This window comes from Salmo salar, chromosome 07 (assembly GCF_965601325.2).
Source record: "Salmo salar chromosome 07, fSalSal1, whole genome shotgun sequence".
Classification (NCBI taxonomy): domain Eukaryota; kingdom Metazoa; phylum Chordata; class Actinopteri; order Salmoniformes; family Salmonidae; genus Salmo; species Salmo salar.
The window spans coordinates 45,472,501-45,491,841 of record NC_138297.1 but is presented as its reverse complement, the minus strand read 5'-3'; the positions used below and the strand labels follow the sequence as shown (position 1 = coordinate 45,491,841).

The 19,341-nt window shown below is 47.0% G+C and overlaps 1 protein-coding gene across 12 annotated transcripts in view; it reads right to left on the bottom strand.

Annotated features, from left to right (window-relative positions):
* LOC106609328 (transcription factor SOX-5) overlaps positions 1-19,341 on the bottom strand; it is a 326,155-nt gene that overhangs the window by 6,258 nt on the left and 300,556 nt on the right. For 7 of the 12 annotated variants that reach the window (XM_045721992.2, XM_014208018.3, XM_014208024.3 and 4 more), the window contains 4 exons: positions 18,930-19,073; positions 12,273-12,459; positions 4,368-4,549; positions 157-265 (listed from right to left, as the gene is read on the bottom strand). In XM_045721992.2, the coding sequence (XP_045577948.1) occupies positions 157-265; positions 4,368-4,549; positions 12,273-12,459; positions 18,930-19,073 (622 nt within the window). The remainder of the gene's footprint in view (positions 1-156; positions 266-4,367; positions 4,550-12,272; positions 12,460-18,929; positions 19,074-19,341) is intronic. The other 5 variants (XM_014208021.3, XM_014208026.3, XM_014208027.3 and 2 more) reach the window with 2 other exon arrangements.

The following is a 19,341-nucleotide window of genomic DNA, read 5'->3' as shown; positions in this document are numbered from 1 at the left end:
ATGTAAACACATACATTAACACAATCCAACACACGTCTTCATATATGCATACAGTCTTAGACACACACACACCCCCCCCCCCCCCCCACACACACACACACACACTGTTTAAGACGAAGCACAAACGCATGTTGGTGCACACACATAAACACATACCATCTGAGTCTCCACTCATGGTGAAGTCCATCATGGCGTGGCTGAACTTCTCTCTGTCCTCTGACTGCTGCTTCAGCTGGTGGCTCAGACTCTCCAGGGCTGCCTTGTCCTAGAGAGGAGAGAGACACACAGTCAGTCAATCAGTCAGTCAACATGGACACCAATCAATCAATTATCTACAGACAATCAATCAATCTTTAGACACATTAGACTTGCCTTGTTTTCAGGGAGGAGAGAGACACAGGCGTCAGTCAATCAACATGTTAGGTTAACATATCAGTCAATAACCAGGCTATAAAGCTATTGGTTAACACGTGTAGAGACTGTGTGTTGGATGTGAGCCAGAGGGTGTGTGTACCTGTGTTGTTAGGCTTGCTTAGCGGGGGCAGAGGGCATAGTTAGTTGGCACTAAAGCATTGTGCTCTGGTCTTCAACCAGCCTGTCTATGTGGCAGGGTGGAGATAAGAGGGGCAGAGGGCAAGACTGGCACTAAAACAGGTAACAGCTGATGTCATTATGGGAATGACATTGAGATTGTGTCCATCTGCTATGCTTGGATGTGTATGAGTATGACTGTGTGTGTTATATCCCAGCAGCCAACTGCATGCTGGATGTCTCTCTCCCCATCTCTCTGAGGCCCTTGGGGTCGATCCATTAGAGAGAGAGCGAGAGACGCTCCACACACACACACACACACACACACACACACACACACACACACACACACACACACACACACACACACACACACACACACACACACACCGTGAAGGGCCACACTGCACGACCCCCTGCGTATTTATTACAGACAATAAAAGGCTGATTGACTGTCCATTTACATGGCTAATGCAACCAGCTGAAACACACACACACACACACACACACACACACACACACACACACACACACACACACACACACACACACACACACACACACACACAGATTCTCTCCCCCCCCTCCCCCCCACACACACACACTCTTCCCCAACCCCAGAGCCTGCATTTACAGCTTAATTATACGATTAGAATCCATCCCAAAAGCCGTGCATCTTTAAAAACAACACTCCAGCCCTGGCCTAACCATTAGGAGATGACCCAGCCAGACTGGCACCAGCCTAATGAAATGCATGTCTCTGTTTTACAGCACTACAATTTAATTGTTCAGCAGAGATAATTCATCAGATTTGAATAAATATCATCGCTAAACAGAGGGAACGAGCGAGACAGAGAGAGAGGGGGGGAGCGAGAGTGGAGACAGTGAGAAAGAGAGAGAACAAGCGAGAGAAATGGGATTTGTCTGCGTGAAACTATTTCAGGGAAAAATGCTGCAGAGATGACTTGCGGCGAAACAAGTGACAAACCCGTCTCTTTAGTAAAACACAGCTAGTACTGATCAGTGTCTGTCTCTTTAGTAAAACACAGCTAGTACTGATCAGTGTCTGTCTCTTTAGTAAAACACAGCTAGTACTGATCAGTGTCTGTCTCTTTAGTAAAACACAGCTAGTACTGATCAGTGTCTGTCTCTTTAGTAAAACACAGCTAGTACTGATCAGTGTCTGTCTCTTTAGTAAAACACAGCTAGTACTGATCAGTGTCTGTCTCTTTAGTAAAACACAGCTAGTACTGATCAGTGTCTGTCTCTTTAGTAAAACACAGCTAGTACTGATCAGTGTCTGTCTCTTTAGTAAAACACAGCTAGTACTGATCAGTGCCTGTCTCTTTAGTAAAACACAGCTAGTACTGATCAGTGTCTGTCTCTTTAGTAAAACACAGCTAGTACTGATCAGTGTCTGTCTCTTTAGTAAAACACAGCTAGTACTGATCAGTGTCTGTCTCTTTAGTAAAACACAGCTAGTACTGATCAGTGTCTGTCTCTTTAGTAAAACACAGCTAGTACTGATCAGTGTCTGTCTCTTTAGTAAAACACAGCTAGTACTGATCAGTGTCTGTCTCTTTAGTAAAACACAGCTAGTACTGATCAGTGTCTGTCTCTTTAGTAAAACACAGCTAGTACTGATCAGTGTCTGTCTCTTTAGTAAAACACAGCTAGTACTGATCAGTGTCTGTCTCTTTAGTAAAACACAGCTAGTACTGATCAGTGCCTGTCTCTTTAGTAAAACACAGCTAGTACTGATCAGTGTCTGTCTCTTTAGTAAAACACAGCTAGTACTGATCAGTGTCTGTCTCTTTAGTAAAACACAGCTAGTACTGATCAGTGTCTGTCTCTTTAGTAAAACACAGCTAGTACTGATCAGTGTCTGTCTCTTTAGTAAAACACAGCTAGTACTGATCAGTGTCTGTCTCTTTAGTAAAACACAGCTAGTACTGATCAGTGTCTGTCTCTTTAGTAAAACACAGCTAGTACTGATCAGTGTCTGTCTCTTTAGTAAAACACAGCTAGTACTGATCAGTGTCTGTGTCATTGTACGTATGGAAAGTTCACTGCAACCTCAACGCCAATCAATCCCAAACCATTTAAAGGGCTGGAGAAGGGTTTATTGATATCAATAACCACTTAAAGTACTACTGACTGTGGATTTATGGGTAATAAAACATCATTTCTAGGACATCACAACGGTAGAGAAAGACAGCATGGCTGTGTTTGACCCAAAAGCCTCTCTCTAGGTCAGAGGTGAAAATAAGTTGAGGTGTGGAAGTCGTTTAACAAACTGAAAGCAAAACGGTTCATTGTCAGTCATGTTGTTTAACTAATCAACTATACTAGGTACTGCACTGTACCGAATAAAACAGACACCCAGGCATCGTGGGTTACAGCGGTAACCTTCAGTCACTGTCCAGTCATGAGTTATAGGATAGTAGCCAACCTACACATTATTCTACTCATGTGATATAAGTCATCTGATCACGGTCAGCTCTATTTTAAACTATAGAGGTCTGAGACTGGCCGACTGAGAGAAGAGAGGAGGATTATTATTCTAATGTTGTTCATCCAGCTTCATCCATCCACCCAGCAATCAGGACAATTATAACCCCAGGGGATTAGGGGCGAGCTGGGCAGAGAGTAGTGGACCTGTCAGGTCCCTATGGAGCTGTGGCTATGGGGTTCACATTGAAAGTCAACTCTGAATAAATTACTTGCTTTAAATACAAAATTGTCCATTTTAGGTATGAGACTCTGCAAATGTGACAGAAGAGAGAGAGAGAGAGAGAGAGAGAGAGAGAGAGAGAGAGAGAGAGAGAGAGAGAGAGAGAGGGAGAGAGAGAGAGAGAGAGAGAGAGAGAGAGAGAGCTGTTGAATGTCAGCAGTGCAGATGCTCTTTAAGATCCAGTACGCTGCTGTGTGTGTGTGTGTGTGTGTGTGTGTGTCTATGTGTGTGTGTGTGTGTGTCTGACTCCCAGTGTGTTTAACAAATAACCACAATTTAGCCACGCTGCCGAGGAGCGGGCGCCGTCACTTCGCATTAGCATCTCCTCGACGCTTCGCTAGCAGGCTCCCCGTGCCCTCCTCCTGCCTCCTCCTGCACCCCCCTTACCACCCCCATCTCCTCCAGCCTCCCCAACACCCACCCTGCCCCCAGCACGCCTCACAGACACACACACACACACACACACACACACACACACACACACACACACACACACACACACACACACACACACACACACACACACACACACACACACACACACACACACACACACACACTCATTACCTCAGCCAAGGGTTTCTCTAGCTGGCCAATTTACCTGTACTGTTCTTAACACATAGGTTATTGACAGTTATGACCGTTTCAATATATACAGACATAATGTTGAATTCCATTTCATCTTAATGTATCGTGTTATTTTATATTACAATACATTGTGTTGTAACATGTTTTATAAAGGTGATTTATACTAGAATATGACATTAAATTCTAACATATTGCATCATATTACATCAGATTGTAGGATAATGTGCTATATTGTGCATTGTAGTACTTTGTAGACAATCTTATCTAGAGAGTGTCTGGGGATGTAGGGTTGGTCAAGTGCAAGTGCAGGTTCAGTTTTTGTATTTATCTTGTTTTATTATTATATATATATATTTTTTATCATAATCTAGCTACTTTTCTACAGGGGGAATTTATTCCTAATTCTTAAACGTAATGTGATGCTACGGGGTTATCTCCTGTTAGTAGAATGAGGACAGAAGGCATGTGGTTGTGTTTAATAAAAGAATAGTTGGAAGGTTAAGGATGTACTAACATATCTGACCTTGTCGGAGCGCCCGTTGTTGAGGCTGAGGTTGTTGACGGCGGCCACCTTGGCGTCCAACACCTGCTGTTCTCTCTTCAGCTGCTCCTTCATCTGCCTGGCCTCAGCGAAGGCCTTGGTCACAGCCTCGTGGTCGTTCAGATAGCCCCCGGAGGACAGGGATGACAGCAGGTCTGGAGAGAGACACAGAAGAGCACAGAACCTTCCTATTAAAAACTCAATGAGGGGAAATATCAGGAATTTGTTTTTTATGTATATATTCACTACCGATCAAAAGTTGGGGGTCACTTAGAAATGTCCTTGTTTTTGAAAGAAAAGCACATTTTTTTGTCCATTAAAATAACATCGAATTGATCGGAAATACAGTGTAGACATTGTTAATGTTGTAAATGACTTTGTAGCTGGAAATGGCAGATTTTTTATGGAATATCTACATAGGCGTACAGAGGCCCATTATCAGCAACCATCACTCCTGTGTTCCAATGGCACGTTGTGTTAACTAATCCAAGTTAATCATTTTAAAAGGCTAATTGATCATTAGAAAACCCTTTTTTAAATTATGTTAGTCCAGCTGAAAACTGTTGTACTGATTAAAGAAGCAATAAAATTGGCCTTCTTTAGACTAGTTGAGTATCTGGGGCATCAGCATTTGTGGGTTCGATTACAGGCTCAAAATGGCCAGAAACAAAGACCTTTCTTCTGAAACTCGTCAGGCTATTCTTGTTCTGAGAAATGAAGGCTATTCCATGCGAGAAATTGCAAAGAAACTGAAGATCTTGTACAACGCTGTGTACTACTCCCTTCACAGAAAGAGCAAACTGGCTCTAACCAGAATAGAAAGAGGAGTGGGAGGCCCCGGTGCACACCTGAGCAAGAAGACAAGTACATTAGAGTGTCGAGTTTGAGAAACAGACGCCTCACAAGTCCTCAACTGGCAGCTTCATTAAATAGTACCCGTAAAAAACAAGTCTCAACGTCAACAGTGAAGTGGCGACTCCGGGATGCTGGCCTTCTAGGCAGAGTTCCTCTGTCCAGTGTCTGTGTCCTTTTGCCCATCTTAATCTTTAATTTTTATTGGCCAGTCTGAGATATGGCTTTTTCTTTGCAACTCTGCCTAGAAGGCCAGCATCCCGGATTACTATTTAATGAAGCTGCCAGGTAGCCTAGGGGGCGGCAGGTAGCCTAGGGGGCGGCAGGTAGCCTAGGGGGCGGCAGGTAGAGGTAGCCTAGGGGGCGGCAGGTAGCCTAGGGGGCGGCAGGTAGCCTAGGGGACGGCAGGTAGCCTAGGGGACGGCAGGTAGCCTAGGGGGCGGCAGGTAGCCTAGGGGGCGGCAGGTAGCCTAGGGGACGGCAGGTAGCCTAGGGGACGGCAGGTAGCCTAGGGGACGGCAGGTAGCCTAGGGGGCGGCAGGTAGCCTAGGGGACGGCAGGTAGCCTAGGGGACGGCAGGTAGCCTAGGGGACGGCAGGTAGCCTAGGGGACGGCAGGTAGCCTAGGGGACGGCAGGTAGCCTAGGGGACGGCAGGTAGCCTAGGGGACGGCAGGTAGCCTAGTGGTTAGACCGTTGGGCCAGTAACCAAAAGGTTGCTAGATCGAATCCCTGGGCTGACAAGGTAAAAATCTGTTGTTCTGCCCCTGAACAAGGCAGTTAACCCACTGTTCCAACGCTGTCATTGTAAATAAGAGTTTGTTCTTAACTGACTTGCCTAGTTAAATAAAGGTTCAATACAAAAAAAAAGTCATGGACATAAAATGTGCTTTTCTTTCAAAAACAAAGACATTTCTAAGTGACCCCAAACTTTTGAATGGTAGTGTATATTTGTGTGTATTTTAGTTTACAAAAAATAGAATCAAAAATATAATTGACTAGAACTTTGATTATTGATTGTTCAACTGTAAATGGAAACTATGTCTCTGTTTGTCAGATTGCAGATTGCTCCAGCTCTTTTAGAGATAAACTATTTGGATGTAAATAGTCTCTAAGGCAATCCAGAATAAACACTGTCCTTAACCCCTGTGAGGTAAATACATGACCAGACACACAGCCAGAGGGGAAACACACACACATGCAGTCGCACACCCACCCGGACACAGACTGACCAGTTGACTGCTAAGGCTGTGTGTGTGACTCAGTTTGTACCTGTGGCCAGGTCTGCTCTCTCTTCGCCTCCACTGAGAGACAGAGACCTTCAGATCACACGCACTCATACACATACAGACACCCCTGTCAAAACCCTGCCATTTTAAGTCTGGATGTTATTTACCGTGTTGAACGTCACTCCCACCCAGCGGCAGACAGAAACACACATTGAACGGTAAACACAGTGTACAAAGGCATCCTGACTGACCATCTAAAAGCCCAAACCTCAAATCTCCACATCATTCAGATTTATTTAAAAGCTCCAGTATTCCTCCCGAAAGGGGATACAGATTTTTGTTGTTGTTGCACAAATACACAAACATGCATGCTCACTCGCGCACACACACAAACACACACACACACACCTCCTTTCCGCCTGCCTGTCCACACTCGCAAACACACACATTCCCTCACTATCCATTTAGTCTTTATCATCCGAAAGCTCATGGAATTCTTTGAAGAGTAGAAAAGCGCAGGCAGCATCCCGGAAGATTACTCCTATTAAACCCCAAAAAGCCTGCTAATTTGCCCCTCCGGAAACATCTGCCCAACACATATCAAAGATGATTCTCTGCTTCTTTTCAGCGTTGTTATTTGCGTTATTGCAGCAGCTTAGCGGCTGGAGCGTCAGCAGCATCTGCTATGTGACTGTGAGTGGCGGGAGGTCGGAGGGAGGGGTGAGAGAGGCCGTGTTATAGCTCTCTCTCCATCTCTGGGTTAACTCTAACAAAGAGCTGCTCCAAGCTTATGGCCCTTTATCTGTCACTAATCCCTCCTGCTAATGCCATCTCAGGCCAGATTACACTCTCAGATTTGTAATGACAGAGGAGTGAACTCTTACAGAAGTCATAACGGAAAAATTGGATGCAGAGGGCTGGAGAGAGAGAGGCCGCTGTGGTGGGCTGTGATGGCTGGCAGTGGGCTTTAATCTGGATTTAATGTGTGTGTGTGTGTGTGTGTGTATGTGTGTGTGTGTGTGTGTGTGTGTGTGTGTGTGTGTGTGTGTGTGTGTGTGTGTGTGTGTGTGTGTGTGTGTGTGTGTGTGTGTGTGTGTGTGTGTGTGTGTGTGGATAGAAATAGGGGATGTGAACGTGTGTGCGTGTGTGGGCAGAGATGGACTGTGTCTGCGTTCTTCTCTCTTGTTATGTGTGTGTGAGTGTGTGTGTGTGTCCTTGAGTGTCTGATTGCCAACCTAGGCATGACCCAGATAGGAGGGCTGGGGACAACAGTGAGACCCAGCCAGAGCCCAAACCCTACCCTACCCTACAGCCTCACTCTGCCCTGGCCTGGCAATAACGATTCAGAGTGGCCACACACACTGTTGAAATTAGAGAGTCATACAGAGTGGGTCTCAGCAGTAGAGGTCACAGACACTGACAGGCTTTCAGAGTTCAGTCCTTCAGAGCAGACTCTCGGTGACTGTCATTGAGGAGAGGTTGGATTGTGGTAGATCGACTGATAGAGGACAGATGCTGCGAGGAGATTGGATAGAGAGGAGCACGCACACAAAGACAATGAATAATAACCATGTGTTATTAAATCCATTGGAAGTCATAACTCCCTGTCTCTCTGTGTTTGGCTGCAATAGCAAACAACGTGAATCTTCTTCTGACCTGGTAACACTAACAGGAACAGATGGAAACAGACTGTGTGCCGTGGCAGCAGACAGACACTCATTGTGATCTAAATGAAACGGCTTGCCTCAACATGTTCCATTTGAAACTTTTACAACCTAATCCATTTGTCAGAACAAAAAACATCTGGGACGTAAATCCACTAATCTACTATTAAATCCTGCGATTTGTTGAAAAACACTGAGATTAGAAAGAATACAAGTTAGAAATGGCTAACTGCTGCAAGAGGAGGAGGGGTGTGTGTATTATAATGTGTGTGTGTATTATAATAGCTGTGTGTGTGTGTGTATGTTTGTGTGTGAGTTCTAACAGCCGTGTCGTGTGTTTATAATAGCCTTGTGGTCTGTGTGTGTGTCTGCAGTTATTGTGTTATTAATGCAGGTTGTTATGTGTGTATCGTTCTGTAAGAGGCTTGTCTAATCTCATCTGTGATAAGTCCCGTCTGTCACTCAGCTACTCTATTCATCTGAAAAACACACTCTCCCCTTCCATCACTCCATTTCCCCTCCTATTCTTCACACTCCTCCATCTCTCCACCTCCTCCTCCTTTTCCTCCTCCTCCTATTCAAACCCCCGCTTAACCATCCCTGCCTCTCTGTTGCTAATAAACGCTTCACAATAATATACCCTACAGGCATACAAAATGGGAAAACAAAATCTACACTAATTATAGCATTTTCTTTTATTTTGTATTCATTTGTTTAGTTTTTTTGTTACTTTTAACCCCTTTTCTCCTCAATTGGTAGTTACAGTCTTGTCTCATCGCTGCAACTCCCGTACAGACTCGGGAGAGGCGAAGGTCGGGAGCCATGCGTCCTCCGAAACATGACCCAACCAAGCTGCACTGCTTCTTGACACAATGCCCACTTAACCCGGAAGCACCAATGTGTCGGAGGAAACACCGTGCACCTGGCTACCGTGTCAGCATGCACTGCGCCCGGCCCGCCACAGGAGTTGCTAGTGTGCGATGGGACAATGATATCCCTGCCGGCCAAACCCTCCCCTAACCCGGACAACGTTGCGCCAATTGTGCCCTGGACTCAAACCCAGAAACTCTGGAGGCACAGCTAGCACTGCGATGCAGTGCCTTAGACCACTGCGCCACTCGGAGGCCTAATTATAGCATATTTACATGTGTGAACACACATTGTAGTCAGTGAATCAGTGTTTCATGAATACATTACTTAAAACACTACTTAATGGTCATGTGAGTGAAATAAATGACATTCATGTGCATACTTATTACTTAAAATATCTACTACTAATATTATTATTATTGTTATTATTATTATTATTATTATAATTTTACTACCACTACTACTACTTATTCTATAATAGATTAAAACGTTTCTTCCCTCCTCAACAATCTACACACAATACCCCATAATGATAAAGCAAAAACAGGTTTTTAGACATTTTTGAAGATTTATAAAAATAAAAAAATGAAATATCACATTTACATAAGTATTCAGACCCTTTACTCAGTACTTTGTTGAAGCACCTTTGGCAGCGATTACAGCCTTGAGTCTTCTTGGATATGACACTACAAGCGTGGCACAATGGGAGTTTCTCCCATTCTTCTCTGCAGATCCTCTAAAGCTCTGTCAGGTTGGATGGGGAGCGTCGCTGCAAAGCTATTTTCAGGTGTCTCGAGAGATTTGGTTCAAGTCCGGGCTCTGGCTGGGCCACTCAAGGACATTCAGAGACTTGTCCTGAAGCCACTCCTGAGTTGTCTTGGCTGTGTGCTTAGGGTCGTTGTCCTGTTGGAAAGTGAACCTTCGCCCCAGTCTGAGGTCCTGAGCTCCCTGGAGCAGGTTTTCATCAAGCATCTCTCTGTATTTCGCTCCGTTCATCTATCCCTCTATCCCGACTAGTCTCCCAGTCCCTGCCGCTGCATAACATCCCCACAGCATGATGCTGCCACCACCATACTTCACCGTAGGGATGGTATGAGCCAGGTGATGAGCGGTGCCTGCTTTCCCCCAGATGTGACGCTTGGCATTCAGGCCAAAGAGTTCAATCTTGGTTTCATCAGACCAGAGAATCTTGTTTTTCATGGTCTAAGAGTCCAGTCCTTTAGGTGCCTTTTGGCAAACTCCAAGTGGGCTGACATGTGCCTTTTACTGAGGAGGGGCTTCCGTCTGGCCACTCTACCATTAAGGCCTGATTAGTGGAGTGCTGCAGAGATGGTTCTCCCATCTCCACAGAAGAACTCTGGAGCTCTGTCAGAGTGACCATCGGGTTCTTGGTCACCTCCCTCACCAAGGCCCTTCTCAACTGATTTCTCAGTTTGGCCGGGCGACCAGCTCTAGGAAGAGTCTTGGTGGTTCCAAACTTCTTCCATTTAAGAATGATGGAGGCCACTGTGTTCTTGGGGACCTTCAATGCTGCAGACATTTTTTGGTACCCTTCCCCAGATCTGTGCCTCGACACAATCCTGTCTCAGAGCTCTACGGACATTTCCTTCGAACTCATGGCTTGGTTTTTACTCTGACATGCACTGTCAACTGTGGAACCTTATATAGACAGCTGTGTGCCTTTCCAAATCATGTCCAATCAATTGAATTTACCACAGCTGGACTCCAATAAAGTTGTAGAAACATCTCAAGGATGATCAATGGAAACAGGATGCACCTGAGGTCAATTTCGAGTCTCATCGCAAAGGGTCTAAATACTTATGGAGATAAGGTATTTTTGTTTTTCATTTTTAATACATTTGCAAACATTTAAAAAAATCTATTGTGTGTAGATTGATGAGATTTTTTAAATATTTCATTTAAAAACAATCATAAATGTGAAAAAAGTGGGGTCTGAATATTTTCCGAATGCACTGAATATACAGTTGAAGTCGGAAGTTTACATACATCTTAGCCAACTACATTTAAACTCCGTTTTTTACAATTCCTGACATTTAATCCTAGTAAAAATTCCCTGTCTTAGGTCAGTTAGGATCACCACTTTATTTTAAGAATGTGATATGTCAGAATAATAGTAGAGAAAATGATTTATTTCAGCTTTTATTTCTTTCATCACATTCCCAGTGGGTCAGAAGTTTACATACACTCAATTGGTATTTGGTAGCATTGCCTTTAAATTGTTTAACTTGGGTCAAACATTTCAGGTAGCCTTCCACAAGCTTCCCACAATAAGTTGGGTGATTTTTGGCCCATTCCTCCTGACAGAGTTGGTGTAACTGCATCAGGTTTGTAGGCCTCCTTGCTCGCACACGCCTTTTCAGTTCTGCCCACACATTTTCTATGGGATTGAGGTCAGGGCTTTGTGATGGCCACTCCAATATCTTGACTTGGTTGTCCTTATGCCATTATGCCACAACTTTGGAAGTATGCTTGGGGTCATTGTCCATTTGGAAGATCCATTTGCGACCAAGCTTTAACTTCCTGACTGATGTCTTGAGATGTTGCTTCAATATAGCGTCTCCTTTCTGAGCGGTATGGCGGCTGCGGGGTCCCATGGTGTTTATACTTGTGTACTATTGTTTGTACAGATGAACGTGGTACCTTCAGGCATTTGGAAATTGCTCCCAAGGATGAACCAGGCTTGTGGAGGTGTACAATTGTTTTTCTGAGGTTTTGGCTGAATTCTTTTGATTTTCCCATGATGTCAAGCAAAGAGGTACTGAGTTTGAAGGTAGACCTTGAAATACATCCACAAGTCCACCTCCAATTGACTCAAATGATGTCAAATAGCCTAATCGAAGCTTCTAAAGCCATGACATCATTTTCAAGGAATTTTCCAAGGCACAGTCAACTTAGTGTATGTAAACTTCTGACCCACTGGAATTGTGATACAGTGAATTATAAATTAAATTATCTGGAGGTAAAAATGACTTGTGTCATGCACAAAGTAGATGTCCTAACCGACATGCCAAAACTATAGTTTGTTAACAAGAAATTTGTGGAGTGGTTGAAAAACGAGTTTTAATGACTCCAGCCTAAGTGTATGTAAGACTTCCGACTTCAACTGTATATATATATATATATATATATATATATATATATATATATATATATATATATATATATATATATATATATATATATATGTGTGTGTGTTATGTTGAGTTTGTGTATGTGTGGTGAGTGGGTGGGTGCAGTCCCTTACCTATGGAGCTGACTCTGGACGGTGGTCCTCCGATGCTGGAGGGGGCTGTGCTGTGTTTCATGGATCCGGTGATATGGTGGCCCAGCTTCATGGTGGGGACCTGTGGGGAAGCGGGGGAGGTGGGTGACTTGCTCTCGCTTGCTGTCTTAGGCTTGGACGACAGGTTCAGGGGCTGAGCACCCTCGTCCTGCAAAATCAAAACACACCAGTTGTGGCCTAGTGGTCGCTGGGTGGGTTCAACCAATCACCGAGGATCACCTCAGACGTTTGCCCAATCAGAAGGCTTGGATTGGATTCTACAGCAAGGCAGAGTGGACAAACATGTGTCCCATATGGCTCAAACCACAGGATGAGATTCCCAAACAAAGCTAAAATACATACTGTATTTCCCATGCCATGGAAGAGAGTCATGCACATTCTCTGCCTCCTGAAAGAGGACATGCAATGCCTCAAGGTGAGAATTGATGCTCATGAGTCGTGCAAATGCCACACAGAAGAGGACATGCATAGCACACTTATAAAATATATTATCCACAGCACCCTACACATACTATGCTTCATAAGGACACCACAAGAACCCCTGTCAGACACTTAACCTCTTCAAGGTCAACCCTTAAGCACAGCTGAGAGCTTTTACAATGGCTCATGAGAAGGCGGATGGAAAAAAAACAAGAATATAGAAAAATGCTTGTTTTTGTGTAGATTAAAAGGCAGCATGTAAAGACTCTCTGAGAGATGTGACCTGTTGAGTTTCAGCAGCTGTACAGAGCACTTAGTCAGAGACACAGCTTCACAGCCTCTCATCAAGTCTAGATGAGGAGTTTCACCAAGTGCAGCACATTGGCAGACTTGAGGAAGACAGCATTAGACAACAGTAGAAGCGTCAAGTGTCAAACCCAGAGTGGCTGTATGTGTGTGTGTGTGTGTGTGTGTGTGTGGGGACAGTTGTGTGCCATGTGGTAGCTACAGTATATCAATTCATTTCCATGTGGACCTCCACCCATTAAGGGTTATCACGTTAGTCACCGTGGCAGGATCCCCCCCCCCTGCTGATGACATAATCCAATCAGAGGAAGCGGTCTGGTCACGTGACAGGAAGGAGAGAATTCGATCCCAGAGAGATGGCCTGATGTACACAGCCACTCTGTCTGATTAAAACACAACAATTAACACTCACACACAACAGGGGGTAAAGTATTCATGGTTAGCTAGGAATACATCTAGAACAGGGGTAGGTAACAAGCGGACCACTGGCCAAAACCGGGCCACATGTTGTTATTTTGGGCCCGCCAACGGTTCTTTTTTTGGGAGGTATTTTAGTTTTTGGTCAGAAAAGACTGTAAAATCACCAGGAATTCATCTTAAAATTATTTTAATTTAGGAAGTCTGTTCCCAAGTATTCCCACGAATAAAAAGAGAGACATACAGTTTGTGATTGTGTCTCAATGTACTCAAGTTATGAAATGATTATGTTATTTTCAAATACAATCTCTTTCTGGTCTTAGTTGTGGTCATTTGCAGTGTACAAATGATTCGAATTATGTTCCGTCCCCAAAACCATCCCCTCTGCGGCTGAATCTAGTGGCCTACCCCTGACCTAGGATGTGATTCATCCAGGGATCCACCAGGACCAATCCTGCTTAGCTTCACAGATGCTGTGTAATATGGCTGCTAATAGTGACTTTGTCTGATTACGAGCATTCCACAACTCAATTAAGACCTCTCTCTCTCGCTCTGTCTCTCTTTCTTTGTCTCTCTCTCTCGCTCTCTGTCTGTATTGTAACAGGATTCCCCTCATTAGAGATATCTGTGTGAAAGCAGGGAGACCCCCAAAGATGTCTTCACTAGGCTGGGAGACAATAGAGTCAACATTAGTAAGACCTGCTCTCACTATTGAATCGTGACCCATATTATTGTACAGTGGGCTTTACTCACCTCTGAATGGGAGAAGAAGAGAGTCGTGAATATTTATTACAGATAATGCCTCTGTCTCTCCTCTCCTCCCTTTCCAGTGCTCTGGATTGGGGTCTTTTAGTAAAGAGACAAATCCTTAAGTGGGAAGTTGCCAACATGGATAATACCAGTGTGTTGGGGGAATTAGTTGAGACTCAGGCTCTGAGAAGGCTTGGGCCTCGTCGTGTGTGTGCCTGCGCTAGGCATTGTTAAAGGAGCTTTAAACCTCAGGACAGAGAGGGAAAGAGAGAGAGAGAGAGAGAGAGAGAGAGAGAGAGAGAGAGAGAGAGAGAGGAGAGAGAGAGAGAGAGAGAGAGAGAGAGAGAGAGAGAGAGAGAGAGAGAGAGAGAGAGAGAGAGAGGAGAAGAGAAGAGAAGAAAGAAAGAAAGAATGAAAGAAAGAATGAAAGAAAGAAAGAAAGAAAGAAAGAAAGAAAGAAAGAAAGAAAGAAAGAAAGAAAGAAAGAAAGAAAGAAAGAAAGAAAGAAAGAAAGAAAGAAAGAAAGAAAAAGAGAGAGAGAAAGAGAGGGAGAGAAAGAAAGAGAGAGAGAAAGCGAAAACGAGAGAGAGAAAGAGAAAGAGAGGGAGAGAGAGAGAGAGAGAGAGAGAGGAGTAAAGGAGTGATAGTAACAGGGAAAGGGAAAGGGAGATGTATGGCAGTGCTTCTCCTGTATTTCACCCCAGTGAAGTGCTGACACGTGAAAGTGACATCATCCCTCTGTATCTTATCAGGTCGCTGACGGTTCAATTACCAGGACAAGTGTGTGTGCCGCCATCTATCCTCCCAGGGTGTGTGTGTGTATGTGTGTGAAGTGCCGTGGCCATTCATCTATCACAGGCCTGTCTGCTCTATGGCTGGTGGGCTGAGGTCTGCTTCAGCTCACACCAAGCCAGGGTCTCTGTGGTCACACATAGAACAGATTTATACCCCTCTAGCCTTGACTGTGCCCTGCATGGTCCAGCGACAGTACAGTCACACTGTTAAATACACTTGGTGGGGAGGCAGTGAGAGAAGAAAGGAGAGGCAAGGAGAGGAGAGGTGAGCAGAGGAGAGGTGAGGACAGGTGAGGAGAGGTGAGGACAGGTGAGGACAGGTAGGGAGAGGAGAGGAGAGGAGAGGTGAGGAGAGGAGAGGTGAGGACAGGTGAGGAGAGGTGAGGACAGGTGAGGACAGGTAGGGAGAGGAGAGGAGAGGAGAGGTGAGGAGAGGAGAGGTGAGGGACAGGTAAGGAGAGATGAGGACAGGTAAGGAGAGGTGAGGAGAGGTGAGGACAGGAGAAGACAGGAGAGGTGAGGACAGGAGAGGACAGGACAGGAGAGGAAAGGTAAGGAAGAGTGAGGTGAGGTGTGGACAGGAGAGGAGAGGTGAGGAGGGAAGAGGACAGGACAAGAGAGGAAAGGTAAGGAAGAGTGAGGTGAGGTGAGGTGTGGACAGGAGAGGAGAGGTGAGGAGGGGAGAGGGACAGGACAGGAGATGAAAGGTAAGGAAGAGTGAGGTGATGTGTGGATAGGAGAGAAGAGGTGAGGAGGGGAGAGGACAGGAGAGGTGAGGAGGGGAGAGGAGAGGTGAGGAGGGGAGAGGACAGGAGAGGAGAGGTGAGGTGAGGTGTGGGACAGGAGAGGACAGGAGAGGACAGGAGAGGAGAGGTGAGGAGAGGAGAGGTGAGGAGGGGAGAGGAGAGGTGAGGTGAAGAGGGGAGAGGACAGGAGAGGAGAGGAGAGGAGAGGTGAGGAGGGGGAGAGGACAGGAGAGGAGAGGAGAGGACAGGAGAGGACAGGTGAGGACAGGAGAGGAGAGGTGAGGAGAGGAGAGGTGAGGAGGGGAGAGGAGAGGTGAGGTGAAGAGGGGATGAGGACAGGAGAGGGACAGGAGAGGTGAGGAGGGGAGAGGACAGGAGGGGAGAGGAGGAGGTGAGGAGGGGGAGAGGACAGGAGAGGAGAGGAGAGGTGAGGAGGGGAGAGGACAGGACAGGTGGGGATGGGAGAGGACAGGACAGGTGGGGATGGGAGAGGACAGGACAGGAGAGGACAAGAGAGGAGAGGACAGGAGAGGAGAGGGTGAAGGTGAGGTGTGGACAGGAGAGGATAGGTGAGGACAGGAGTAGGAGAGGAGAGGTGAGGAGAGGAGAGGTGAGGAGGGGAGAGGACAGGAGAGGTGAGGAGGGGGAGGAGGACAGGGACAGGACAGGAGAGGAGAGGTGAGGACAGGAGAGGTGAGGAGAGGTGAGGAGGGGAGAGGACAGGAGAGGAGAGGTGAGGAGGGGAGAGGACAGGTGAGGAGAGGTGAGGAGGGGAGAGGACAGGGACAGGAGAGGTGAGGAGGGGAGAGGAGAGGTGAGGGAGGGGGAGAGGACAGGAGAGGTGTGGACAGGAGAGGAGAGGTGAGGAGGGGGAGAGGAGAGTAGAGGAGAAGTGTGGGCAGGAGAAGGAGAGGTGAGGAGGGGAGAGGACAGGAGAGGAGAGGTGTGGAGGGGAGAGGACAGGTGAGGGTGTGGACAGGACAGGAGAGGAGAGGTGAGGAGGGGAGAGGACAGGAGAGGAGAGGTGAGGAGGGGAGAGGACAGGAGAGGTGTAGACAGGAGAGGACAGGAGAGGACAGGAGAGGTGTGGACAGGACAGGACAGGAGAGGAGAGGTGAGGACAGGAGAGGACAGGACAGGAGAGGAGAGGTAAGGAAGAGTGAGGTGAGGTGTGGACAGGAGGAGGAGAGGTGAGGAGGGGAGAGGGGGCTCATACAGTTGGACTTACAGGAGAAAGCTCCTGTCCTCTCTAGTTCTAACCTGCGGAGTGTAATAATGAAAGTCCCCTGGGAAGTGGAAACTATATCTCAGGTCATGTCTGTGTTTTAGAGGTGGTCAGTGCTTCTCATAGCTGGTGGACACTTTTCCTCTGGGTTCCAGTGAGAAGCCAGATGCAGACACGGTGGTAGTGGGGACAGTAAGATAGTAAGATAACAGCAGTTGTGGTCATGGTTTCTGTCACATGGACAGTCATTCATTCTCAATTCTAAAGCCAACTAAGGCTTCCGGGGAACTCACTTTAAGTCAGTGGCAGTGTGTGTGTGTGTGGTGTGTGTGTGTGTGTGTGTGTGTGTGTGTGTGTGTGTGTGTGTGTGTGTGTGTGTGTGTGTGTGTGTGTGTGTGTGTGTGGTGTGTGCGCCGCACATGCAAGTGAGAGTGTATGTTGTTCCCAGCAGGCCACACCTGAGTTGCCGTGTTGTCCCTGTTACCTCCTCCCCCCCAGGGTAAAAGCACTTAAGCGGTGCGCCTCAGTCCAAACATCTGTCTACAGCAGACCAGGCAGGCAGCCAGCCAGCCAGCCAGGCCAGCCAGCCAGCCAGCCAGGCCAGCCAGCCAGCCAGCCAGCCAGCCAGCCAGCCAGCCAGCCAGCCTCTACACCTTCAGCAAGAAGCCTCTAAATGAACAGAGACCTGACAGAGGACAAGAGAGCACCTCTAAAATATACATGAAGGCCACCATTCTACCTCCTCCTCCCATCACAGGAGAGAGAGAGAGAGAGAGAGAGAGAGAGAGAGAGAGGAGAGAGAGAGAGAGAGAGAGAGAGAGAGAGAACGAGGGATATAAATCAACAGGGTTCTGAGATTGAGAGAGACTAATGGGGCGTCAGCCAGTCATAACTAAAGGCTGATAGAGTGCGAGAGAAGAAGGGATGAAAATAGGAGAAAAGGGAACCCTGACAGTGGGTCTGTGACAGACTGTGGTGGCCACAGCACTGAGTGGAAGTGGAACCACAGTGAGTGGTCTAGCAATCTCCATGGTGGACCTGGTGGGGGGCAGTGCGTTGTCCACTCCCCTGTCCTGCTGTCTGCCTGTCGGCCATTACGGCTGCCCTTCCCCCCTGCTAGGACCACAGTGCGCCTCCCCTCCCTGGCCACTCCATATATATGGTAATAAGACCGGAAGAAAGGCGTGAGTCAGACCCAGGGACGCCTGCCTGCGTTAGACCAGGGGGGCAGGTGAGGGGGTCAGGGGGGCAAGGTAGGGGGTCAGTGTGTTAGTGTGTGTGTACGTGTGTACGTGTGTGTCAGTGTGTGTGCCGGGAGGGAGGACAGTGTCAGCGGGGAATCGATAGACACTATCGCGGGGGCACGAGGAGCTGGGGTCAACCAAGGATCTTAATCGATACCATGGCCTCTCTCTGTCTGAGATTACAACTCATCAGGGAGTAAAAGGGGGGAAGGAGATGGACAGAGCGAAGGAAAGAGGAAAGGAAGGGACCGCTCCACTGTGGGGCCCTGGGGGTCTGCTGAGGGGCTTTCACTGCATCTTCAACACAGATATTCATTGAGGTAAGACTCCGCTTGGATGGACACAGACCACCCACAGACCACCATAGCCCTATGGTCAGGGAGTGTGGTTCACACACTCACACATGCCAACGGCCACACGGCTGACTGCCTTGCTCACACCTCCACTACAGAGCTGAGAGCGGGCCAGAGAAGTTGTATCCAGCAACGCTGCGTAAGTGGTTCAGACTTCAGAGAAGTTGTTTTGGTAAGTTTCATCAGGAGAACGATTAGCACCAGCAGGTGACTGGTTGACAGCCTGCAGCTTTTGACGCAAAAGGTACTGGATGCAACAAAAAAAGAGCCTCGACCGAGCAGGAACACACACACATGCGGGAAGGAATACCCCCGGGGAAAGAAAACTCCAAAACACTCACACACACACTCAGAGGTACGTACCTTGGGTTTGGGCGGCGGGGTGCTGCGGCTCTTCTCTTGGTGTGTGTTGGTGGGAGAGTGGGTGTTCAGGTTGGTCTGGGGCATACTGCTGTGTTTGGCCCCTGGAGACACCTGCATCGCTGCCAGCTGAGCTGCATACAGCTGCTATAGAGAGAGACGGGAAGGTCAGGGAGGGAGGGGGGGGGGGGTAGAAAGAGGGGGAGTGAAACAAGAAAACAAGAAAGGGACACATGAATAAATGAATCCTCAGAGCACACAAACAAAAAGAAGATGCCAGCTAAAAACCCTTGGTTGGCCATTAGTGAGTGGCTGATGGCCTGTTTGTGTGACAGAGAGAGAGAGGGACGCTGTCACTTCCCTTACCACACGGCCCCGTGGGAACACACTAACAGCCTCGATCTCTGAGTGAGAG